The 27,189-nt window shown below is 40.0% G+C and overlaps 1 protein-coding gene across 6 annotated transcripts in view; it reads right to left on the reverse strand.

Moving 5' to 3' along the window:
- Positions 1 to 25,833, reverse strand: part of POGZ (pogo transposable element derived with ZNF domain) — a 48,355-nt gene extending 22,522 nt beyond the window's left edge. For 3 of the 6 annotated variants that reach the window (XM_067727766.1, XM_067727767.1, XM_067727765.1), the window contains exons 1-3: positions 25,533 to 25,831; positions 8,194 to 8,318; positions 7,051 to 7,209 (exon numbers count right to left, since the gene is read on the reverse strand). In XM_067727766.1, the coding sequence (XP_067583867.1) occupies positions 7,051 to 7,209; positions 8,194 to 8,317 (283 nt within the window). In that variant the 5' untranslated portion in view covers position 8,318; positions 25,533 to 25,831. Of the gene's footprint in view, positions 1 to 7,050; positions 7,210 to 8,193; positions 8,319 to 25,532 lie in introns of all 6 variants that reach the window. The other 3 variants (XM_067727770.1, XM_067727769.1, XM_067727768.1) reach the window with 3 other exon arrangements.
- Positions 25,834 to 27,189: the final 1,356 nt, after the last annotated feature.

Here is a 27,189-nt window from a genome sequence, read left to right on the forward strand (position 1 = left end):
AGATTGTTGACTTTTTGTGTAGCCATTTTAATACTGAAGATGGAAGAAAAAAATTTACATTTTTGGCAATATTATGCTTTATTATTTCAAGAAAGGTAAAAACGCTGATATGCAAAAAAAGATTTGTGCAGTGTATGGAGAAGGTGCCGTGACTGATCAAACGTTGTCAAAATTGGTTCGTGAAGTTTCGTGCTGGAGATTTCTCGCTGGACAACGCTCCACGGCTGGGTAGCCCAGTTGAAGTTGACGGCGATCAAATCCAGACATTAGCTGAGAACAATCACCATTATATCACGTGGGAGATAGCCGACATACTCAAAATATCTAAATCAAGCACTGAAAATCACTTGCACCAGCTTGGTTATGTTAATCGCTTTGATGTTTGGGTTCCACATAAGTTAGGTGAAAAAAACATTCTTGACCTTATTTCTGCATGCGATTCTCTACTTAAATGCAACAAAAATATTCCATTTTTAAAACGGAAAAATTGTGATGGGCGATGAAAAGTGGATATTGTACAATAATGTGGAACGGAAGAGATCGTGGGGCAAGCAAAATGAACCAGCACCAACCACAGCAAAGGCCGGTCTTCATCCCAAGAAGGTGATGTTGTGTATATGGTGGGATTGGAAGGGAGTCCTCTGTTATGAGCTCCTTCTGGAAATCCAAACGATTAATTCCAACAAGTACTGCTCCCAATTAGACCAAATGAAAGCAGCACTCAACAAAAAGTGTCCAGAATTAGTCAACAGAAAATGCATAGTCTTCCATCAGGATAACACAAGACTGCATGTTTCTTTGATGACCAGGCAAAAACTGTTACAGCTTGGCTGGGGAGTTGTGATTCATCCACTGTATTCACCAGACATTGCACCTTCGGATTTCCATTTATTTCAGTCTTTACAAAATTCTCTTAATGGAAAAAATTTCAATTCCCTGGAAGACTGTAAAAGGTACCTGGAACAGTTCTTTGCTCAAAAAGATAAAAAGTTTTGGGAAGATGGAATTATGAAGTTGCCTGAAAAATGGCAGAAGGTAGTGGAACAAAATGGTGAATACGTTGTTCAATAATGTTCTTGGTGAAAATGAAAAATGTGTCTTTTATTTTTATTTTAAAACCAAAGGAACTTTTTGGCCAACCCAATACCTAAATCAAAGATTCAAGCAAAATACTGCAACTTTTTTACCTCAAATCACCAGAATGGGATGGACTCCCCTGAAGCTTTAAGTTCCACTTGACAAATGGTGTCACTACAGTTAGCTACAGAGCTAGACCATCAAAGTGGGTATACAGGTGGCTATTAATGGGCCAACCTTGAATTGTCCCATGTTCTCCCAGAAACTGAGAGTCCATCAGTGGACTAGACCCTCATAGTTACTGGGCCAGCAGACTAGTAATTATAGATGCTGACAGATAAAAAAATTCCAAATTCTAGCTATGCTAATTACACTGGCAATTTATTGACTCTCTCTCTCTACATTTTTAACTTAAGTATTTTATTATGGAGATGTTCAAATACATATAAAAATAGAACACTATAATAAATCTCTATGTACCTATACCAGCTTCAATAATTATCAACTTAAGGTCAATCTTGTTTCATCTATACTTCCCATTCTCTTACCAGCTCCCATATTATGTTGATACAAGCTTCAGATCGTATCACTTCATCTATAAATATTTCAGCATATAGTCTCTAAAAGATAAGGACTTTAAAAAAGAGGAAATATCAACACCATTATCACTCCTAAAAAAATATTATAATAATTCTGTAACTATAGTGGATAATACTGTATGATATAATTGAAGTTTGCTGAGAGAACAGAACTTAAATGTTCTCACTACCCCCTATCCCTACCCCCAAAAGAGGATAAATATGTGAGGTGATGGATGTGTTAATTAACTAGATAGTGGGAATCCTTGCACAATGCATACATATACCAAATCACCACAATGTACACATTAAATATCTTACAATTTTATTTGTCAATTATACCTCAATAAATTTAAATATATACAACAATTCTTGGGAGCTTCCTTGGCAGTCCAGTGGTTAGGACTCTGCATTTCCACCGCAGGGGGCACGGGTTCCATCCCTGGTGGGGGAACTAAGATCCCACATGCCGCACTGTGCGGCAATAAATGAATGAATGAACAATTCTTTAATATCAAATACCCAGTTAGAATTCAAATTGACAATTACATTTTTTTGTTTGAATTATGTTACAAAAGGGTTCATAAAGTATAACTGATGACATACCTCTTCAATCTCTTTTAATCTATAGGTTCCCCATCCATCTCTTTTTTACTCCTCTGCAATTTACGGTTGAAAATATTGACTAAGCAAAAACATGTATTTTCTATTCACTATTTTAACTGCTAGGGTAAAAGAAAATAAATTATCTGTTATTTATCTAAGCCTAAGAATTCTTAAGATAATCACTGACTCAACATCTCAACTAAATATAGGAAGGGAAGGATGGAAAATTTTTTGCATTTATGTGAAATCAACCAGCATTAGCAAGTCTCAAAAGACAGGCCTTGTTCCCATGAAATCTACACATACTCTACTACTATAAAGAATGTTAACACAAGCATTTTCTGCAAATATTCTCTCTGACATCAGGGTCATGTTTGAATTTTGGTGGATTGTTAGGACCTTTCCAAAAATAAAGTGCAAACAAAAAAGTAGGTTTCTAAGCCTAGACTAGGTTTACAATTCAATTGAAAGCAAAAACCAGCATACGGCAAGTCACACTGGGTAAATTAAAGTCACACAGTAAATATTTATTTAATGTATTCTATAAATTCATTCTTATAATTCTAATGAATTATAATAATTCCAATTCTAACAAATGAGTTGTTTTTAATGATTTCTGCATTCTTATTAAGTCTTTCCTAAAAGAAATTCTGACAATTCAAAGGTCTTATGAAGTTCTATTTCCAGAGAATGAAAGAGGAAGTTAGAACCCTGAGACTTAAAAAAGCCTTTAAAAACGGGCTTCCCTGGTGGCGCAGTGGTTGAGAGACCGCCTGCCGATGCAGGGGACACAGGTTTGTGCCCCAGTCTGGGAAGATCCCACATGCCGCGGAGCGGCTGGGCATGTGAGCCATGGCCGCTGAGCCTGCGCGTCCGGAGCCTGTGTTCCGCAACGGGAGAGGCCACAACGGAGAGAGGCCCGCGTACCACAAAAAAAAAAAAAAAAAAAAAAGCCTTTAAAAGAATTATCTGATCAATCCCCTACCTGTAAGTTTGTCCTCCAATAAACTAGGTACCTCAGCCATAAACTGATTAAATAATAGAAGATTTAGCAGCTTCTCTCACAACATGTTCTGTTTGTTTTACAAATCTGCAGGTCTTGATTTTTTTTTCTTCATTCTTTTAAGTTCACTTACACAGCCTTAAACCCCAGAGATAAGAGGGCTAAATGGAGTTGAAATGGGCCAAACAGGAATTGAAAATCATAATTACAGTAAAAAATGTATAACATTAAATTCATATCATTCACAGCTCAGAATTAAGCAGTGGTTCATTTCACTTCATAATGTTCCTTTCCAATGCAAACATATGATCAGTCAGAACTATAGGAATAATTTCTAAATGCTGAGTGGTGGATTCTGAAGAACAGCAAAAATAGTAAAAATGTTCTAAAATTTTATTCCTAACACTCTGTTAAAGAAAAAAGCCTTATTGAGATATAATTCACATACCATACATATTTTATCACCCATTTAAAGTGTACAATTTAGAGGCTTTTAGTATATTCACAAGGTTTGTGCAATCATCACCATTATTTAATTCCAGAACATTTTCAGCACCTCAAAAAGAAACCTTACACCCATTAGCAGTTATTCCCCATTCTCCTCCCCCCAGCCCTGGCAACGAACAATCTAACTTTCTGTCTCTACAGATTTGTCTATTATGGGCATTTCATAACAATGGGGTCATATATGTGGCCTTTTTGATATCTATCTATCTATCTATCTACCTATCTATCTATCTATTTTTGGCTGTGTTGGGTCTTCGTTGCTGCGTGCGGGCTTTCTTTAGTTGCGGCGAGTGGGGGCTACTCTTCGTTGCAGTGCGCGGGTTTCTCATTGCGGTGGCTTCTCTCGTTGCAGAGCACGGGCTCTGGGTGCACGGGCTTCAGTAGTTCTGGCACTCAGGCTCAGTAGTTGTGGCTCTTGGGATCTAGAGCGCAGGCTCAGTAGTTGTGGCGTACAGGCTTAGTTGCTCCATGGCATGTGGGATCTTCCCGGACCAGGGATCAAACCCGTGTCCCCTGCATTGGCAGGCAGATTCTTAACTACTGCGCCACCAGGGAAGTCCCACATTTTGCTTATTCATTCAACATCTTAGGTTGTTTCCAATTCCGGGCTATAATGAATAACGCTGGCACTTCAAGAGTATCTGATTTTAGAAAGTCACACAATTGTGTGCTTATCTACGCATAAAAGAAGTTTTGAGCCCCCCCCTTTTTTTGGCCACACTGCATGGCCTATAGGATCTTAGTTCCCCAACCAGGAATTGAACCCAGGCCCTCGGCAATGAAAGCACGGAGTCCTAACCACTGGACCACCAGGGAACTCCCAGCATGAAAGAATTTTTGGATGAACACACAAGACATACGTAACTGTGGTTACCAGTTTTTTTTTTTTTTTTTTCGGTATGCAGGCCTCTCACTATTGTGGCCTCTCCCATTGTGGAGCACAGGCTCTGGACGTGCAGGCTCAGCGGCCATGGCTCACGAGCCTAGCTGCTTCGCGGCATGTGGGATCTTCCCGGACCGGGGCACGAACCCGTGTCCCCTGCATCGGCAGGCAGACTCTCAACCACTGCGCCACCAGGGAAGCCCCCCACTTTTTTTTTAAACCATGAACACAGGTTAACATTTTAATTTGAATACTAGGGCTTTCTAAAGTAAATAAAATCCATTTTCATATTTCAAAAAATTTTTGTACACAGGCCACAGGAATCAAGGGTCCATTCAAAGAGAGTAGGTCACGTCAGTGTGTCATGAGATGCTCATCATGGGCCTTGGAATGCTGGGATCAAAGAAAAATTCAGCTAAACTGGTGGCTAATAGCACTTTGACAGCTTATATTAAGAGAAACATAGGAAAGTAGTATAATACAGTGGGAAGGCCACAAGTTTTGCAGTCTAAATAATTCAAATCCAGTTTAGTCGCTTACTATTTGACCTTAAGTACATTATTTAGACTCTCCACGCCTTGGTTTCTGCATCTGTAAAAATGAGAAAATCCCTAGATAGAGGTTCCTCATCTTTATATATATGAGGGTCACTATAGGTTTAAAAAAATTCTAAGGATTTTTCATGTGATAAAAATTATTTTTTCAGGGACTTCCCTGGTAGTCCAGTGGTTAAGACTCTGAGCTCCCAATGCAGGGGGCCTGGGTTCAGTCTCTGGTCGGGGAACTAAGATCCCACATACTGCAACTAGGCCTGCACAATGCAACTACTGAGCCCACGTGCTCTAGAGCCTGCGCGTTGCAACTAGGGAGCCCGTGCACCACAACTTCCCACATACTGCAACTAAGCCCGCATACTGCATCGAAGAGCCTGTGAGCTGCAACAAAGACCCAGCACAGCCAAAATAAATAAATTTAAAAAATTTTATTTTTTCAGTATCCACTTATGTAGAGCAATCTATTATGGCAATTTGACGCTAACAAATTTTAAATGCCTGACCCAGCAATCTCACTTTACATTACAGATATGCTTACACAGTGGGCACAGATACCATGTCTGAGAATGTTCACTGCAGCACTGTTTGTAATCACAAAAAAATGGGATTGTAGTAAATGTCCAACAATAAGGGAGGTAAATGGTTATATCCAACACTAAGAACACCAGGTGCACCTCTAATGGAAATGTAAATGGATACAACATTTCTAGATGGCCAATCCAGGAAAAATATTGATCAAAATCCTTAAAAATTGTGATAACCTTTGATCCAACAATTTGACATTTAGAAATGTATTCTCAGAACTATGGATGTGAGAAAAGACAAGAAAGACAAGAGAGACAGAGATGTTCACAATAGCCCTTTAAAGTAGTAGTACACAGCTTTACAACCTATTGCTAATAACAGTTAGCCAAACAACGGGAAATAGTCATCAAAATGTTACAAAAAGATTTATTAAAATGAGAAGATATTCACTACATATTGAGGGAAAAAAGCAAGTACAATCTGTATGGATCTATTTTTATAAAAAGTGAATCACTGCACATAGCATATAAATGTACATAAAAGTACATATATGTACAGAGTAAGTTACAAACAGTTATCTCCAGGTAGTGACATTACAGTTAAAAATTGTGTTTTTTTTTTTTTTACTGTCCACTTTTTCTACAATGCATATATTATTCTTGTATTAATAAAGCTAAAGGAATTAAATAAGTCCTTTATAGCAATGCAATGATTCTATGAAGGTGCTTATTCTACACATGAATCTTGAGACATAACTTGCCAGTAACTCACTTTCAGAATGTAGAAACAGTCATCAGAAATGAAACAGAAACCAATACTATATAACTTCTCTAGTCAATAAACTCACTAAAAAACACTTCTCTTTCACCATTTCTTCAGGTAGACAACAATCCTATCCTATTTTTCATACCCAGGAACCAATAACCAAATGAATCTGCCGAAGAAAATATGGAACAAAGCTGCCCTCGGAGAATTCTTAGCAGACTAGTGGGGCTCTTCTAATTAAAAAACATAATCAAACAAGCCCCCCACACATCTCTTTAATAGTTAGGAATTTGGGGTTTACATTTTCTTTCCTAGAAATTATCAGCAAAAAGACTCAGCTGTCCTCTGACTTGAAACACTAGCATCGATTCAGCACTAAATCAGAAGGAACAGCACCACTTACTTCCGTAACAGAGAATCAGGACTAAACTCACTCCAACACCAGCAGAACCACATCAGTACCTAAAACTGAACAGGTACAGCTGTTCCTAAGACCTTTTTTAGTCTCTCACCCCTCTAGCCCAGGAAGAATTTCCCAATAATCCCACTTACCATTGTTGTTGGCAATTAGTGTGACAAGAGTCTTCTTTGTACTGTCGCTGTTCTGTGCCCCGCTGCTACTAACGGTGGTGGATGTAGAGAGGTGCCCAGCAACAGAAGCATGGGCAGCGATGGGCACTGGAGCCGAGACAGGCTGCTGGCTCACAGAAACTGTGGGGAAGGGGAGGCACAGTCACTTGGAGACAGGGACAGATGACACTAAAGGATACTGTTCTAATCTTCCCTTTTCATCTTACTGTGGGTCTCTATAGCCAAAAACTTTCCTGCTTTATTCGTAAATCCAACTGTTCATCTGATTTCTCCTATGTGTCCCTCACACCACAAATTAGACACAATGCCTTCTTCTTAGCCTCACATTTCCTGGTAAATTAAGTTAGATTATGAGCTCACTGAACCCGGATTTTACTGTTTTGCTTATATAGCACACGCAAACCTCTAGAACTCAAAGGCTTATTATCTCCACTACTGGTATTCATAACCATGCATTAGTAAGCCGTCCACAAGACCCTGAACTGTCCTGTTTCAGCCCAAACCAATGCCATCTTCAGTTCTCAAGGCAGGAAAGATAAAAAAATTAAAAGAGCAACAGATACAATTTAGAGGGGAAAAGAACTACCACTCAGTTTCTGAATTCAGGGCAATCTAGAATTTGACCCTGCAACATCACCTTTTTGAAAGAGAAGCTAACAAGCCTAAGTTTGTAAACTGTCCATGGAGGCAGACACGAAGCGAATTCTGCTCAGCTCACAAAGGAAACCAAGTTCAAGTAAAACAAACAAAAAATCCCCCAAGACTATGGGAACCTGTTTTTGACTGGGTATATAAATGAGCACTGACACACACCTTTGCATTCTTGTTCATACATCGTTTGGTAAGAGGATTGCTTATGTGTTTGATAAACATTGGTTAATCCAATTCTCAATGTTTTCAATTTATTAAATGTGTTTCTAGCTTTATGTACAAGGAAACCAAAGCACTTACAGACCAGAGCATAGCGGAAAAAGGTAGCACCAGTGCCACAGTGAAGCAACCCTGGATTCTTGAAGTCTTCTTGCACCTCACACTTTCTTAACAAAAATGCCATTCAATTCAGTCAATATAACAATGATCTAAGAGCAAAAGAACTTTTGTTACCTGTAGTAGTTTTATCCACTGAATTATAATCCTCAACTACAGAATCCTCAATGACATCACTGATTTTCTGCCATGGCTCCAACTCCTCCTCCTCACATTCCATAAAGAGGTCGGTGTCCGCCATGCTACAAGAAAAAGAAGATTGAATAAGATATTGACCTCAGAATGGGAGAAATAGTTTTATATAAAATATGGAATCAGATTCCTGAATCTATTGGTAACCTATTCCCTTGTGCTCCCTCTACCATTTCCCCTAACCTCCCCCCATTTCCAAGGTTCCAGAAGTATAACTTTTATTCTTGAAAAAAAAAAAAATTAATGTGGAAGAGTCCACAGCAAATTATTTAATAATTAGGGTTATGAAAATTTAATCTATAATACCCAGGGCTGGGATTAGGGTGAGGCGAATCATGCAAGTGGAGGGTCAGATCCTGCTTTATTTAAAATTGATATTTTGCTCATTATGAAATTTTTTGCATTAATATTGAGCTTTCAAAAATGATACATTTGCTGTTTGAGGAAAGTACCCTAGGAACTTGTTTGGAAAACCGGGAATTTTTGAAGAAAGCGCTAACCATTCTGTCTCTAGACTGCTGTTCTACTGATTCTGGACTTGAGCTGCAACATTTCCAGCCTCCAGCCAACCCTGCTTGCTTCAGACTGGCCCCCACAATCCTAATTGGCAAGAGCCAGTTCCTTAATATCTATCCTGTTGTTACTGTTCTGAACTCAGTGGTTTTTGTATACTGATAGACTCCTTGGTTTGTCTCAAGTCTGAAGTCAAGGGGAGATTCTGTCAGCAACCAAGACCTCTCTGTTCAGTCCTTAACGGGTTTTTCCTCAATTGCATGGCTTGTCCCTATATTTGTGCTACTAAATGTATAAAGGTATATAGTTATACCACCCTCTAAATTTTCTCCAATCATTTAATATATTGTGCAATGTAAAATACATTGCATCCTTAAAGCTGTCTGTCCATTTATCTTTATTTCAAGAATCTGAACAAAGGGCCAGGATATACTTGAGCTCTGTGTTTGGTGAAATTTAAATGTAAATAAAATAAAAATAATAGCATAAAAATGATACATTAAAATAGTACTTTATCTTGATTACTGAGCTTTTTTGCACTTAAGTGAGAACCTCACTTGTCACAATCTAATTCCAACCCTGCTACTACCTTAAACTCCACCATGATTTTGGGAGTCAGGCTTTAATTTGAAAACACTGCTTAAACACTGCTTAAGTTACATTCATCTTTATAATACAAATAAAGAGTTATTATTACTATGCTGCTCTCCAGTATTAGTTGACTAAAAGTCAATTTCTTTGTCTTGGAATGGAAGTAGCATTACTGCTCAATGTTCAAACAAAACTTTTAAGGCAAGGACTCTCGGTGCCCTTAGTATCGCAGAAATTTTTTCACCACACCCCGAAAGCAAAATCAAAACAAAACAACCAACCTAACCTTTGTGTTTAAATAGTTAGGTCCCTATAATTTGATAGTATTACTTTGCAAGATGCCCAACAGATGGCGTTGTCCCCTTGAAAATTTAAAATATTCCAGCAATGCCGCAGTAAGTTGGCTAGTCAAGTGCCCAGTTTTTTTTGTTTTTTTTTTAACATCTTTATTGGGGTATAATTGCTTTACAGTGGTGTGTTAGTTTCTGCTTTATAACAAAGTGAATCAGTTATACATATACATATGTTCCCATATCTCTTCCCTCTTGCATCTCCCTCCCTCCCACCCTCCCTATCCTACCCCTCCAGGCGGTCACAAAGCACCAAGCTGATATGCCTGTGCTATGCGGCTGCTTCCCACTAGCTATCTACCTTACGTTTGGTAGTGTATATATGTCCATGCCACTCTCTCGCTTTGTCACAGCTCCCCCTCCCCCTCCCCATATCCTCAAGTCCGTTCTCCAGTAGGTCTGTGTCTTTATTCCTGTCTTACCCCTAGATTCTTCATGACATTTTTTCCCCTTAAATTCCATATATATGTGTTAGCATACGGTATTTGTCTTTCTCTTTCTGACTTACTTCACTCTGTATGACAGACTCTAGGTCTATCCACCTCATTACAAATAGCTCAATTTCGTTTCTTTTTATGGCTGAGTAATATTCCATTGTATATCAAAACTACAATGAGATATCATCTCACACCAGTCAGAATGGCCATCATCAAAAAATCTAGAAACAATAAATGCTGGAGAGGGTGTGGAGAAAAGGGAACACTCCTGCACTGCTGGTGGGAATGTGAATTGGTACAGCCACTATGGAGAACAGTATGGAGGTTCCTTAAAAAACTACAAAAAGAACTACCATATGACCCAGCAATCCCACTACTGGGCATATACCCTGAGAAAACCATAAATCAAATAGAGTCATGTACCAAAATGTTCATTGCAGCTCTATTTACAATAGCCCAGAGATGGAAACAACCTAAGTGCCCATCATCGGATGAATGGATAAAGAAGATGTGCCCACAGTTTTAATGGGTAAAGTGCTTCATTTGATTCTAACTGGTCTCTAATATTCTATTTTAATTATTTCTGTGTTCCCAAACCAAAACCACAAAGGAAAGAAGGTATGAGCAGGGTAAGAAAAAGCTCTAAAGTGTCAACTTAAATTTTCTTAGTTTTGTATTTAATTTACATATACAAAAGACAATGCTAGCCAGAAACCGAATTAAAAAGAAGCCAAATCCATATCAAAGGCATTCTTTGAGTCAAGACTACACAACACACTTTTGTATTTTCCAGTCTAGTTCCACTGAAAGAGGTAACATTCTAAACAACTCTTTTCTAACTGCTTAATTTTATACTATTGTTTTTTGTTTGCTGTGTAACTTTCTTAGAGCCCACAGCCAACAGACAATTAATGCATACTATCAAACATCCAGCAGAATGAATATAAACTGTGGATAACCTCTACAGACGGTTTTCAAGGACCTTCTTTTAGCTGTGACCAGCTGCAAGAAAACTCTCCATACATACGCTGAGCAATCTGTAGAAAACTTTCCTTGGGAATAAGCAGAGCTATCTGAATGCAAATTGTGGTTTTCAGTGTCATGCTTATGGATATTTTAATAGCACATCCACAGGCTGGTCTTTTACCTCAACTATTTATAGTATCATAAAACACTGAGTTCACGTCTTATCCTGTCAAACAATGAAGACTAATAAAAATAATGAAAGATTCTTCCATCTGACGGGAGTCAAATTATATTATTCCTACCATGAACAAGGTATTCTAAGAAACAGAGTGGAAAAGGCAGATGTGAAACGATGGCAAAGAAGAATGTTTATGTCCTAACTACTTTTGACCAAGTGAGAAAGAAAAATAACTCCTCAGATATAAGCTCTGCCAAGACAACCAATGTAAATTAAAAGATTCAAAATGGAAAGAAAATTACACTTAGAAAATATTTTTCAAGGTTTTTACAATGGAGAAGACAGTTAACCAACAAGGTCTGACAACTCGGAAAATAATAAATCTGCTGACTGAGCATATTTTATGACTCACAGCAAAACATCTCTGAAAGACACTGAAACCAAGTTTTCCAAACAGTCCTTATTTCTGATCTAGCCTCTTCTATCGCAGAATGTGATCATTCCTTTCATTTCAGCACCTATAGCTCAGGGTCAAAAAATTAACTCTGTTGAAAAGATGGGCCATACCACAATAGAGGTATCAACCTGAATTAAATTCCTTATAAACTTTAAAATTAAAAAATGCAAATTTAGCACCCTTCAGTAGTTTTCCAGCTATCAAAAAGGAATCTTCATTAATATAATGAAATGCTATATTTAATATCTCTACCACGATGCTCAAGGAACACCATCTTTCTCTGCGGTATTCCAAGTGATCCATGGCCTATAACCACCTTTCAACTATATTTGATCAAAGAAGACAGGAATTACTAAATAGGTAAATCTTCCCAAACTATCAGTCTACTCATGTTTAACTTCTTTCTACACCAAACCTTCAACTTAATTTCTCACAAGAAAAAGAAAAATCTGGAATTTTCCCCTCTCTGCCGTATTATTTTGCTATAAAGGATAAATGTACTCATAGGCTTGGAATACATCTCACATGCAAAAACAGTGACTTCCCTGGTGGTCCAGTGGTTAAGAATCCGCCTGCCAATGCAGGGGACACGGGTTCGAGTCCTGGTCCAGGAAGATCCCACATGCCGCGGATCAACTAAGCCTGTGCGCCTCAACTACTGAGCCTGCGCTCTAGAACCCATGAGCCACAACTACTGAGCCCACGTGCCACAACTACTGAAGCCCGTGTACCTAAAGCCCGTGCTCCGCAACAAGGAAGCCACCGCAATGAGGAGCCCACGCACTGCAATGAAGAGTAGCTCCTGCTCACAGCAACTAGAGAAAGCCTGCACGCAGCAACGAAGACCCAACACAGCCAAAAATAAAATGAATAAAATAAATAAATTTATTAAAAAAAAAAAAGAATCCACCTTCCAATGTAGGGGACGCAGGTTCGATTCCTGGTTAGGGTACTAAGATCCCACGTGCCACAAGGCAACTAAGCCCTCAGCTGCAACTACTAAGCCCTCATGCTCTACAGCCCATGCACCACAACTACTGAGGCTGCACACTCTAGAGCCCGCACACCACAACTAGAGAGAAAAACTTGCAGGCCACAAGGAAAGATCCCATGAACCGCAACTAAGACCAGATGCAGCCAAATAAATAAATAACAAAACCAAAAACCTTACATTGAACTTCAATCCTTACTCAGTTTTGGGACATTTTCATTTCTTCTGAAAAAGTGCCAGGTAAAAACCTGAATTCCAGAAATTAAAAGCCAGCACATAGGGAACACCATGCTACATCAAGAGGAAAACTTGCACAGGTAGTAAATTTGAGAATCATATACTGTAACCAAGTAAAGGGGCAAACTTTCATCATATTACAACTACGAATCTCTGAATCAAGACTGTAGTGATTCCTTTTCTGCTATTCCTAAAATGAGATATCAATTTTAATTATATACAAGAGTAGGTAATTCCCTGGCAGTCCAGTGGTTAGGACTCCATGCTTCCACTTCAGGGGGCCTGGGTTTGATCCTTGATTGGGGCCAAAAAAAAAAAATATACAAGAGTAGACATGGGGATTCCCAGGTGGCGCAGTGGTTGAGAGTCCACCTGCCGATGCAGGGGACACGGGTTCGTGCCCCGGTCCGGGAAGATCCTGCATGCCGCGAAGTGGCTGGGCCTGTGAGCCATGGCCACTGAGCTTGCGCGTCCAGAGCCTGTGCTCCGCCGCAGGAAAGGCCACAACAGTGAGAGGCCCGCATACTGCAAAAAAAAAAAAAAAAAAAAAGAGTAGACATGTATCCATCACCCAGCTTCAAAAATTATCAACCAATCTTGTTTCATCTATGCCCTCTCTTCTTCATATTATTTTGAAACTAATCTCTAATATCATATTTATAAATATTTTATTATGTAGCTCTAAAAGATAAGGACTTGAAAAGATCATGTACCAAAAAAAAGAAAAATCATAGAGAATTCCTTGGTCAGCCAGTGGTTAGGACGCAGTGCTTTCACTGCTGGGGCTGGGTCTGATCCCTGGTTGGGGAACTGGGATCCCGCAAGCTGCATGGCCAAATTTTAAAATAAATAAATAAATCATAGTACCATTAATATGCCTAAAAGATTTATAGTCTCAATATCAAATATCTAGTCAACACTGAAATCTCAAATTCTCTCAAACGCCGCATTTCTTTTAAAATTTATTTTATATTGGAATATAGCTAATATACAATACTGTGTTAGTTTCAGGTGTACAGCAGTGGTTCAGTTATACATATTCATATATCCATTTTTTTTCAGATTCTTTTCCCATATAGGTTATTACAGAATACTGAGTAGAGTTTCCTGTGCTATACAGTAGGTCTTTGTTGATTATCTGTTTTATATATAGTAGTGTGTATATGTTAATCCCAAACTCCTAATTTATCCCTCCCCCTACCTTTCCCCTTTGGTAACCATAAATTTGTTCTTGAAGTCTGTGAGTCCGCTTCTGTTTTGTAAGTAAGTTCATTTGTATCCTTTTTTAGATTCCACAAATAAGTGATATCACATATTTGTCTTTCTCTGACTTACTTCACTTAGTATGATAATCTCTAGGTCCATGCATGTTGCTGCAAATGGCATTATTTCATTCTTTTTTATGGCTGAGTAATATTCCATTGTATATATTTACCACATCTTCTTTACCCATTCCTCTGTTGATAGACATTTAGGTTGCTTCGATGTCTTAAATAACGTATTTCTTAAAGTTTGTTTGGTTCAGATTCAAATAAGGTCCACATATTATGATTATTTGGTAAGTTTCTTAGGTCTCTTTTTTTTTTTTGCGGTACGCGGGCCTCTCACTGTTGTGGCCTGTCCCGTTGTGGAGCACAGGCTCCAGATGCGCAGGCTCAGTGGCCATGGCTCACGGGCCCAGCCGCTCCGTGGCATGTGGGATCTTCCCGGACCGGGGCATGAACCTGTGTTCCCTGCATTGGCAGGTGGACTCTCAACCACTGCACCACCAGGGAAGCCCAGGTCTCTTTTAATTTATAGATCTTCCTTCATCTTTTTCCCCCCACCTTGTAATTTATCTGTTGAAGAACCAGGTCACCTCTTGCAATTTCTACAGTCTGGATATTGTTGATTACATACACATGGCATTTAATATATGCCTCTGGCCTCTGTATATCCTGAAATTGATAGCTGGATCTACAGACATGATTAGATACAGGTTTAACATTTTTTTCCCCCAAGACTACTCACAAGGGCAGGATTTTCTTCCAACAGGAATCCTTCTATCCAGGCTCAATGCCTTGATCTAGTCATTCTAAATCTATCATTCCCTTTTCATTTATTAACTGAAACACCTTGATTTAAAAAAAAAACAAAACATATCTACTATTTGGTTACCCAGTGGTGCAGTTCATATAGTAAAAGTCTCGACTCTTTCCATCTTGCTTCTTTCCCTTTATTTACCAGTTTTCAAAATAATGATCTGTTTTACTAGCACTTCCTCAAAGTGACCAATGAGCTTGTTCTTTTTTAAAAAATTAATTAATTAATTTTATTTTTGGCTATGTTGGGTCTTTGTTGCTACACGCAGGCTTTCTCTAGTTGCGGTGAGCCGGGGCTACTCTTCGTTGCGGTGCATGGACTTTTTGCGGTGGCTTCTCTTGTTGCAGAGCACAGGCTCTGGATGCACAGGCTTCAGTAGCTGTGGCATGCAGGCTCAGTAGTTGTGGCTCGTGGACTCTAGAGCGCAGGCTCAGCAGTTGTGGCAGATGGGCTTAGTTGCTCCGTGGCATGTGGGATCCTCCTGGACCAGGGCTCGAACCCGTGTTCCCTGCATTGGCAGGCGGATTCTTAACCACTGCGCCACCAGGCAAGTCCAATAAGCTTGTTCTTAAACTATCATTATATCACATCATATGACACATCAATTTAAACATATTTGATATGTTTTGATCCACTGCAGTTATCCTTATTGATACTCAAAGTGTCCTATTTTGGCTACTGGGAACTTCTCAGTTAGCTCCTGAGTCCTTCTGACACAACCCTTGTGTTTGATAAAATCCTGGCTGTAAGTTTCAGGCTCATCTCATACATTCTTGCCCCAGACCTAGAATCAGCCATTTCTCTAAGGAGCCCTGATTCCTTTCGGTGTGGAATGATATTCCAAGATCGCAGTCTAGATGCTAGTGACTTCTCTGCTCATTAAAAAAAAAAAAAAAATTATTTGGCTGCGTCGGGTCTTAGTTGCAGCACGCGGGATCTTTCGTTGCAGCGCGTGGGCTTCTCTCTAGTTGCGGCGTGAGGGCTCTAGAGTGTGTGGGCTCAGTAGTTGAGGCACAAGGGCTCTCTAGCTGTGATGCACGCAGGCTCTAGAGTGCACAGGCTTAGCTGCTCTGCAGCATGTGGGATCTTAGTTCCCGGACCAGGGATCGAACCCACGTCCCATGCATTGGAAGGCGGACTCTTAACCACTGGACCACAGGGATGTCCCTCTGCTCATTTTAAACATAAAATTATCTCCATATCAACCCCCAACTATTAGTCAGCTACCTTCAATTTCGCTTCTATGTCATTTGGCAGAAAAATTCCAAATCTACAAGTAAGACTTGTCTTAGAAACTTAAAACAAACTTCTATTTTCTCCTGAGATTCTTACTGGAGATGTTTCAATCTTTTAAACTTTACTAATTCTCATTACTTCCACTCTTTTTCCAACCTTTCCCTATAAATTCTATATGCAGAATTTACATATAGTTAAAAAAATTTTTTTAAGATCAAAGATTAACAAAGAGGACACAGCATGTAGTTTAACCAAGCCCTTTAGCAAGTAACTTTTTTTGAGGCTGCCTTCATTACCTTAACATAATCATCTATGTTTTGTTGCATTTTTCAGTAGTTTGTTCATTTTTTATTACTGAGTAGTGCTCCATTTATGGATAAACTATCCATCCACATGTTGACAGATAGTTGTTTTCAATTTTTCAGCTATTATGAATAAACCTGCTATGAACATTTGGGCACAAGTCTTTGTATGTGCATATGTTTTCATTATTTTGGATAAATAACTAGGAGAGGAATTTCTGGGCCACAGGATAAGTGTATGTTTAACTTCCAAAGAAATGGCGAATTTTCCAAACACTAGCCTAAGTAGCTTCTGACTTACCCAATTTACAAGTCCTGCAGAGATAGTCTTGTAACTTACTATCTATCTATTTATTGCCATGCCACAGGGCATGCAAGATCTTAGTTCCCTGACCAGGGATCGAATCCACGCCCCCTGCATTGGAAGCATGGAGTCTTAACCACTGGACTGGCAGGGAAGTCACCGTAACATACTTTATAATGTGGGGTTGCTTAGCTCCTATGACTCTTAGTTTGGGGCCCTCAGCTGATACTCTGAAACAACAGGAACATTCATATTTAACTAACATATAAGATACTCAATTCAACATTCTTCCCTTAACTACTAGACTGAAATATTTGAGAGGACAGGAACCATGTCTTTCTTATTTATTAAACTGAAGTACAACTGATTTACAATGTTGTGTCAGTAAAGTGATTCAGTTATACATACATATATATAAAATATATATGGATGTAATATACATATGTATAATATATATATATATATTCTTTTTCAGATTCTTTTCCCTTACAGGTTATTACAAAATATTGAATATAGTCCCCAGTAACTATTTTTTTAAAGACTGTCTTTTCTTGAATGCCAAGATATAAACAGATCACCTCAAAAATATCAAATTTATCAACTATTCCTAACAAAAACTTTACCCATAACACACAGCTAATAAGGTTCTTTTCCAAGCAAACTGGGAGATGGGAGGGGGATGAGATAAAGCAAAAGACCTACACCTTACAAATGAAGAGCTCATTTCTAGCTTCAATAAAATTTCCAATAGAGCTAAAAAATGTCATCATATTCCAGTGTTCTCCAACATATACTAAGCACAGTTCAAGCTGTGCAGCATATCTGCAGAAGGGAACTGTGTTCAAAGTCTGTACATAGGTTATATAAAGGGAAACCTAGATCATTAAGGAATCCACATATGCCAGTGGCTTTTATCCAACTCAGTAATACTCAAACAGGAATAATCTGCCCCCAGAAGACATATGGCAATGTCTAGAGACATTTTTGGTAGTCATAACTAGGGGTGGGGTTGGGGAAGGGTGCTACTGGCATCTATCTAGTGGCAAGTGGCCAGGGGTGCTACTAAACATCCTACAATGCACGAGACAGACGGGGACATATCTGGCACAAAATGTTAATAGTGCCAAGACTGAGAAACCCTGATCAAACTGAATCCATGTTCTGAAGGGGAAAATTTTTAAAAAAATCATCCCACGTTCTATGCATAAAGAACTCTCATTTCTTTTTTTTTAAATTGAAATATAGTTGACTTACAATGTTATGTTAATTTTCTCATTTCTTTTTAAAATAATTTATCCTCTCTGCAACAGAAAAGATGAGAACAAGATCCCTAAGAACTGTTCAAAGGGTTACATCTTAACACAGTAAAAACATTTTTATAAAACTCATATACATCTAGTTTGTTTCACCCTATAATGATCTACCTGTGAAACTTGTTCCTGCCTAGGTACGTAATTTCTCCTTATAAAACTTTAGCATTATGATGTTAGTTCTGTAAATTTATGGTTACTATCAGTATTAACTGGTAAATAATCTTGGTGAAAATAATTTCCCAAAGTCCCAAAATCTCCATTTCTAAAATTTCTGGTTTTCACCCCTTTACTATTCCTCTGTGGGTTGCTTTTGCTAAATATATCAGCTCTTATTGCCTCTTCAACTTTCCAATCATTTTCTCAGAGGGCAGTGAACCAAAATGACACGATGCAAACTTATTTCTGTGGTCCTTCTCAAAGTCCTATTGTTATGCTTAAACTTAAAATTACGGAAGTAGCTCTATGTCTCAAAGCCAAAAGTTATGACAGTAATAAGTTTAAACAGAAAAATGTTAGCCAATAATACAAACTCTGTCATCAGCTGTTTGGTCTGTGGCTTATTCTGTTGTAAACAAACAAAAGCTATTGACAATAATGTTTAACCTGAATCAAACCAAGCACTTAAATTTAACTTACAGTTTTTAGGAAATACAGCAGTAGAGGAATAAGTTAAGTAGCACCTCAAGGAAATAATGAGATAAATCCAAAAAGTGGGACATTTTAAAAGGAAATAAGACAAGTGCAGAATATGGAATATTTTATAAAACTACTAACACAGTTTAAAAATGTCAATCTCTCGGGCTTCCCTGGTGGCGCAGTGGTTGAGAGTCCGCCTGCCGATGCAGGGGACGCGGGTTTGTGCCCCGGTCCGGGAGGATCCCACATGCCGTGGAGCGGCTGGGCCCGTGAGCCATGGCCGCTGAGCCTGCGCGTCAGGAGCCTGTGCTCCGCAACGGGAGAGGCCACGGCAGTGAGAGGCCCGCGTACAGCCAAAAAAAAAAAAAAAAAAAAAAAAGTCAATCTCACACACACATGTATATATACATGCATGCCCACACACAGAGTGAGAAGACTAAACCAGACTGAAAGAAACTAAAGCGATGTAACAAAATGCAACATGTAAACCTTTACTGGATTCTGGTTCATAAAAAAGCTATAAATGACATATTGGGGAGAACCGGAACATTTGAATATAGACTAGATACAAGACGATATTTGGAAATTATTTTTAATTTTCTTAGAAAGAATAGTGGTATTAGAGTTATGTAGGAGAACGTATTTATTCTTAGCAAATGCATGAAATGTTCAGTGGAAGTATCATGACTGTGACTTTCAGGTGGTTCAGCAAATATATATTTTGGCGTTTTCTTACAGATATCAAATATGCCAACATGAAAAATGGTTGTGTCGGGACTTCCCTGGTGGCGCTGTGGTTAAGAATCCGCCTGCCAATCCAGGGGATGTGGGCTCGAGCCCTGGTCCGGAAAGATCCCACATGCCGCGGAGCAACTAAGCCTGTGTACTACAACTACTGAGCCTGTGCTCTAGAGCCTACGAGCCCTAAGTACTGAAGCCCGTGCGCCTAGAGCCTGTGCTCCACAACAAGAGACGCCCCCGCTCCGCAGTGAAGAGTAGCCCCCGCTCACCACAACTAGAGAAAGCCCGCACGCAGCAATGAAGACCCAACGCAGCCAAAAATAAATAAATGGATAAATTTATGAAAAAAAAATCGTTGTGTCTAGGTGGTGGGTTCATTGTAGATACTCCTTGTAGTATTCTTTCACCTTTTTTACACGCATGAAATTTTCTTAAAATAAAAAGTTGGGGGGATCAGAGGAACAAGGTCTGGGAATCTAACATAAAATATGGTGGCTATAGTTGATAACACTATAATTGATATTTGCTAAAAGAGTAGAATGTTCACATACACACAAGATAAATATGTGAGGTGATGGATGTGTTAATTAACTGAATGGGGGGGAATCCTTTCACAATATTTATGTATATGAAATCACCATGATGTACAGTTTAACATCATACAATTTTATACATCAATTACACCTCAATAAAGCTGAAATTTAAAAAAGAAAAGAAAAAAAGTAATGGGGAATAACTACCTACTCATATCATGGTTGTGATATTTTGTTCTACTATATTCTGCCATTTTCTTTTTGCCATTTACTAAATCAAACTGGTAGCCTCGTGGGTTGAATTTTCTGTTAACTTATTCTCATTTCTAGGAGCAATTTTCACATAGATTATATATACACATTTCTAAAGATGTTGCACCATAATTAAATGTTAGAAAAAAATAAATCGAAGTTGAGTTATACAGGTTACCAAGGAGGTACTGTAAGATGAGATGAACACTGCCGTCTTCCATTAATCAACGCATCATGATTATCTGACATCTTGGTAACCTATCTGGTTTCTGTATTTTGTAGCAGTAATTACACTGGTAACGTGATTTTCGTGCACTCAGTAGGTTTTACTCAACACTGCAACTCACACGGGACTATTAGTGATTCCCACAGTCTTTAAGTCTTTGGCATTCATCTTTCCATCCATAATATGGGTGTACCAGATACATACCTTTCTAGCGAGGACTGAATTGTATCTTAAATGCTGGCAAATATGGTAGTCTACCTTATACTCAGGTCCTATAAAATCAGCTAGTCAGTAAAAGCCTACATAACTGAAAAGCAAGATACAAAGAGACTCTTTATACAATCTTATTTAAAAGCAGCAAAAAGAATCCCTCAGTTACAACTGTCAATCTACCTCTGAAGTATTTAATGGGCAGAAATGTCTACCTATCTTCACCTCAAATAAGATTAGGAAAACATGTTTTCTACCAAAACTCTCCAGACAGATTTGGCTCTTGAAGCATTGAATTCCTTTAATTTGTCTGGTTCTTTTATAGCTCTAAAGTAAACTCCAGGAATGAAGAATTCAGTATCTAACATTTTCAATTCACTGCTAGCGCATACCCACTCATACATAAATCAAGATAAAAAGAACATTTGGAACAGAAAAAATGTCTTAAACAACAAATTTAAGAATACCACTCTCTTGCTCCTGAGTTAGAAATAAACAATAATAATCCTCAAAAAAATCTGTATTCAAGTTACTTCAGTTTTTGACTTTAAAAGGGATTAATTCCAGAAAACCTACAGGGCTGAATACTTAGTATGGCTATAAAACTAATTATTGTTAAACTTGTAATAAGAAGCATTTATTTACCCAGTCTTCCGTATGGCCCATTTTGTCCCTCACAGTAACTGCTGTAGAACCTCACATATAATATTCACAATGGGTTCTTAAATAGTCTTAATAATCTGCCTAATATTCTCAAACATAAAATACTTTCCACTTATCTGGCAGCAAATCTCCTATCAAGAAGAACCCAAATATATTCACTATGGGTTCTTTACTAAAACAACAACTGAAGTGAGCAGTTAAGTTTCCTTTTTTTTTTTTTTTTTTCCGCGGTACGTGGGCCTCTCACTGTTGTGGCCTCTCCCGTTGCGGAGCACAGGCTCCGGATGCACAGGCTCAGCGGCCATGGCTCACAGGCCCAGCCGCTCCGCGGCATGTGGGATCCTCCTGGACCGGGGCACGAACCCATGTCCCCTGCATCAGCAGGCGGACTCTCAACCACTGCGCCACCAGGGAAGCCCTAAGTTTCCTATTTTTAAAGGGTACAATATTCAGTTCTTCTCCCAAGAAAAGTTCTTCTTCACTGACAGTTGTATGTTGTCTAAATTCCATTTCTACTCAATTTCATTTAACTCTGCCAAATACTAGTAAAACATTAGTCCTTTCTCCTCCTCTGGAGTTACATGTAAAAATACGTTTTTGTGGATATGGCTTATTATCACAAACCAGATTGCCAAAGAATCTATCAAAGTCTTACCATACTGATATTATGACAAAGACACCACCAGCTCTAGGGTTTGTAATTTAAATCAGAAATCTCCACTTTCAACAAAAAGACATATATGGAGAATAAAGACTGAAACATTATCTGGAATACATTTTATTTTACTATGATCTAATAACAGGCATTATGCACTTTACATTATCACAATTAATTCTCACTATATACCCTAAGTAATACATTTTACAGATAAGGTCAAAACGAAGTTTAGAGAGTTCAAGTAACTTGCCCTAGGTTACAGCTGGTTTGAATCCTGGCTGGGACATTTACTAAGCTTTTTTTGCTCTGGAATTCTTCCCCAAGTCATTGCCTCTTCCATTATTAACTCCAACATTTCTGAATTCTCCGGAAGTTTCTATAGGGAGACAGATTTGGATGATTTAAGGAGAAGGACAGGACAGACCCAGTTTTTGGTCTTGGGACCCCCTTACATTCTTAAAATTATTAAGGATCCCAAAGAGCTTTTTTTAATGTGGACTTTACCTTTTGATATTTACATTAGAAATTAAATCATAAAAAATGTAAATACTTATCAGTATATTCAAAAACAAACCCATTACATGTTAACTTAAATAACATTTTCAATTAAAAATTACTATTTTTCCCCCAAAGAGTGAAATAACGTTGTTTTACATTTTTGCAAATCTTTCATGTCTAGGTTAATAGAAGAGTTTGATTCTCATAACTGCTTCTGCATTCAGTCTGTGGTTCTATGTTGTTCTGGTTAAGTATATAACAAAGATCTGCTGTCACACAGATAGAAAAAGGGAAAAGTATTCTAAAAACCTTTTCAGATAGTTTGTATATTGATATAGTACTAAAACTAGACAAATGATAGTTTCTTAAAGGATAACTGCATCTTGGAACCTGAAACCCTATCAATGAATGTTATGTTAAAATCCATTGATGTACCTTAAATTTTGAAATGATTTCTTACTCATGGTGACTTCATGCAATGGTCATTTGGAAAATACAGATTTACTGAACTATGCCTATCTTCCAACTATTGACACATTTCATCATACAATATAAAAAAAACCACAGTCATTAAAACTGACATTATAAGAAAAGTCTTTCAAGTACCAGGAAGTTGTTACGGTTGAGGTATCAACTTTTTAAAAATTCTAATTTTCACTCTCAAATTTTTATCACTGGGAACAAATACTATCATTTTCCTTGAAGTGACAAGCTCACACTTTTTTCAAGAAAACATCCACAAACACTCAAGTGTCAAAAACTGTAGTTTATCAGTCGTTCTTTCAAGTAACAATGCTGTTCCAGGAAACAAGTAACTCACAACTAAATCTCTCAAGTGCCTTTCCTTATAACAAAGATCTACCTCAGCAGGCGGTGTTAAGTGCTTCAAGCACACTTCCCATTTGGTCATAGACTCTTATAAATTAAAAAGACATGTACTAAAGAGCTGAAATTTAATAAAACTAATTATTTTTACTGCTTCATCAAGGACATTCTCAAGTAAGTATAGAGTTTCCTGCAGTAGTTTTATCAAGTGTTGCTTTTGGATCTTAAGTGCAAATGTCAGTGAAAAAGATAAACAGTGTCTCAGTATTATTTTGAAAACAGTTATGACCTCGAAGCTCTCCTGAATGGGCCTGAGGGGATTCCCAGGGGTCAGCAGACCACATTCTGGGAACTGCTTTTCTAGATTATGCCACTGGTTCAAGGTGGGGGTGGAAACTAACAAAATTCTGTTCATCCCAAGAGTCTTCATTCTGTTAGTTCCTTTAGTTTGAGATACATCAGCATAGCTGGTACGTTATAACCGTAATATATGAAAGGGGAAGGTAATCAAGGGCATAGATTGCCACTTAATTGTTCGAAGATTATAGTCTGCGCACCTTCATGCGGGATCAAAAACTCAATATGGTGGTTACCCTAATCAGTCTCAGCTGAAGGATTGCAGATTAAAAATGTAGAGATGATACCCCTCTCCCCATCCCATCCAAAAAAGCTTGGGGATGAGGCCCCCCCAAACCGCACTTTTAGCGATCTGCAAGGTACTTTTTATGCACCCCGAAGTTAAGAACGATTGTGCTAAGTAGTTCAAAGTCCAATTCCCAGTTCCAAAAGCAAGGGGTCTCAAAATTCAATGTCGTTCGCCAAGAAGCAGTCCCCCCCCCCCCGGCCCCGCCGTTTCCCTTCATCTAGATGGGAAAATTCCTTTGAAAGTGAAATTGTACTTCTGTGGGGTTTTGAGCTGCGGTGGGAGGTCTCTAAAAGAGTGTAGAGGGCTGGGCCACAGTCTGCAACAGAACGACGGCTGTTCCGATAGGACACCTGTATCTCAATTTCCATCTCGAAAAAGAGATCTGGGCTAAACGACTTACTCTTTCCAGCTCTACCTTTTTCTGAGCTGAAAATATCCAAGACAATGAGAGAAACGTCCAGTATTATTAACAATTTGAGAGAATCCCGCGTCTGACAGAAGAGGAAATCAGGAAAACTCGCAGAATGGAGAGAAAGCAGGTGGATCAACATCACTCCTTTTCAGAAGGTGCTAAGAATCTAGAGAAAATAGTCCCTGGGATAAACATGGCGCCCACCGCGGCAGGATATAACCATACGAAAATAAAGCTTTTTCCGCCACATCCCATTTTATAAATCACGGCGCCACCCCAAAATTTTAGAGCCGGGGGAGGAGACTTTGTAAACCGCGGTGCACTAAGGCTTCGGGTGTACTATACGACCGAGCGGGGATTACATAACACAAGGGAGAGACTAAGCAATCACTCATTCTCCTCCTCGCGCTCAAAAAGAGCGCCCCACTCGTTCCCCGGCGGGGGTGGCGCGGGGACGGCCGAGCACCATCCCCACCCCCGGGGGACGTCGGCCCACGGCCCCTCCCGCCCGCCTCCCCAGCGCGGCCTCGCCCTCCCCTCCCGCCGCGCCCCGCCGTCTCGCCGCCGCCCGCGCCCCCGCCTCTTCCCCAGCGGGCCGCCGCCCGCGCCCGCGCCCGCCCACTCCTCCGAGACGCCTCGCGCCGGGTGTGCGTGTGGACGTCGGGTGTGTGCGGGGCCGTGGACCGCGAGTGCGCGCGCGCGCGCCGCTGCAGGCGCCGGGGGCGGCCGGCAGGCAGACAAGGGCCTGCCCGGCCCGCCGCGCGGCTCCCAGGGCGCACGCACTCACACACGCGCTCGCGCGCCGCACCCCACGCCCGCCGCCGCGGGCCGCGCCGGCACTCGAGGGGGGCGGGGGCGCGCGCCACCGGGCCCCCGCCCCCACCCCTCGCGCTCCCGCCCCATCCCCCTCTCATTGTCTCGCTTCGGAACGCCTCGCCGAGCGAAAAGATAACGGAACCCCCGGGAGAAGGGGGGTGGGGAGAGAGAAAGCTCGCTCGCTCACTCACCTCCCGTGGTCGTCGCCGCCGGTAGTCTGACCCGAGGAAGGCGCCGTCGCCTTAAAGGGACCTTGCACCCGGCGCCGGGAGAAGGGGGTGGGAGCAGGGGAGGGGACGGGGGCTTGGGGGGAGACGAAGAAGAGGGAACCGTTGAAAGCGCGTCTCCCGAGGGTGAAAGGAAACCTCCCTCGGGTTCGAGTGATTTGGGGTGGATTTTTTTCCCGAGGGGGGCGGGGGGGCCCCGAGGGAGGGGGGCGGGGGGGCCAAGGAATGCGGCTCCGTGTACGGGAGCTGGCGCGGGGGAGAGAGACGCCGACTCCCCCCACCGACCCTCTCGCCCCGCGGAGGGATACGGCTCGTCACTTCCGCCCTCCCCCTTTCGTGGTTTTTCAATTGGTTGGAGCGCGTGGCACGTCATGTGCTGTGCTCATCCTAACCCCTGCCCGGGCTTCTTTTCTAGTCAAGTTTGTCTGGGCCTGCAAATAAATAAATAAATAAATAAAAATTTTTAAAAAATGAAATGAAAAATAATTAGCCCAGAAGCAATATTTAAATTCTGGTGAGAAAGATGGGATTTCCAAAGAAAATACTTCCCTGGACTTTCCAAGGAAATTTTGGGAATCTCCACACTTTCCACTCAAGGCTTATACCTAATCAAAAGGGGAACCTCATGCCACAGGCCAGATGGTGAGGCCCAATGGCACCAACGACTGATATTGGAACAAAGGCATCAAAATGGCACTCGTTCTTCTTCAAGAGACATTCGGTCAGGTAGCTTTAAGTGAAGAACTTTTAAAAGCCATTTTTACCCTGAACCCTTCTGGATTCTGGAAGGAAGTCACCCATGATTGCTTATTAAGGTAGTTCATGTATGGAAACTTTTTTGAGATGAATAGACTCAGCAGAGATCTTCAATTCAAAGAAACTGTAGACTCCACAATTGTGCTTTTTGCTCCAATCAAGGCTGAGGCGGACTGGCCCAAAGAAATTGCTCTGTCCATTAAAGACTATCCTCCTGTTATTTTTCCTCAAACAAAAACTAACCTCTTTTCCAAGCAACTAAGAAAGTTTTTCCTTTATTACCTCCTGAAGTGATGATAAAATTTTAGTATTTTCCTTAGATATTTGAGGATATTGTTGCTCTTTAAGCAATATGCAAATATTTGCTCCAAACCAAATGCTAAATCAAGGTACTTGGTGCAAGACTGGGGAGATGCACAACCACATTTATTCCTTCTCTAGGTACACACTCCAAACCACCAGACAATGAAAATAGGCAGTGGAGGTAAGCATTCCAAATTGTGCACCCGTGGGCATGCACACACCACCACCCATTTTCATCATCCCATTTCATACATCTCAAAAACACGAGAAGGATTTCAACTAGTCATTCTTAGGAAGAACTTTATTACTTGAATTGGAAGAACCACTGAGCCTTCTGAAAATTCTTCTGAAACCGTTCCAGACCTGATCTGGAAAAGCCCATGCTGGGATTATGGAATCAATCATCAAAAGACATTTTGCATGAAGCTCTAATCCTATTTTATGCTTTCCTGCAATAATTCAATTCATTATAATGTCATTTGCCTCTGAAATATTCTTGGTGAAAAATATTTTGGCATGCTCTAAGTGCCAGCTTATGCTCTCTGCCAATGAGCTCTAGCCC

This window comes from Pseudorca crassidens, chromosome 2 (genome assembly GCF_039906515.1).
Source record: "Pseudorca crassidens isolate mPseCra1 chromosome 2, mPseCra1.hap1, whole genome shotgun sequence".
NCBI lineage: Eukaryota > Metazoa > Chordata > Mammalia > Artiodactyla > Delphinidae > Pseudorca > Pseudorca crassidens.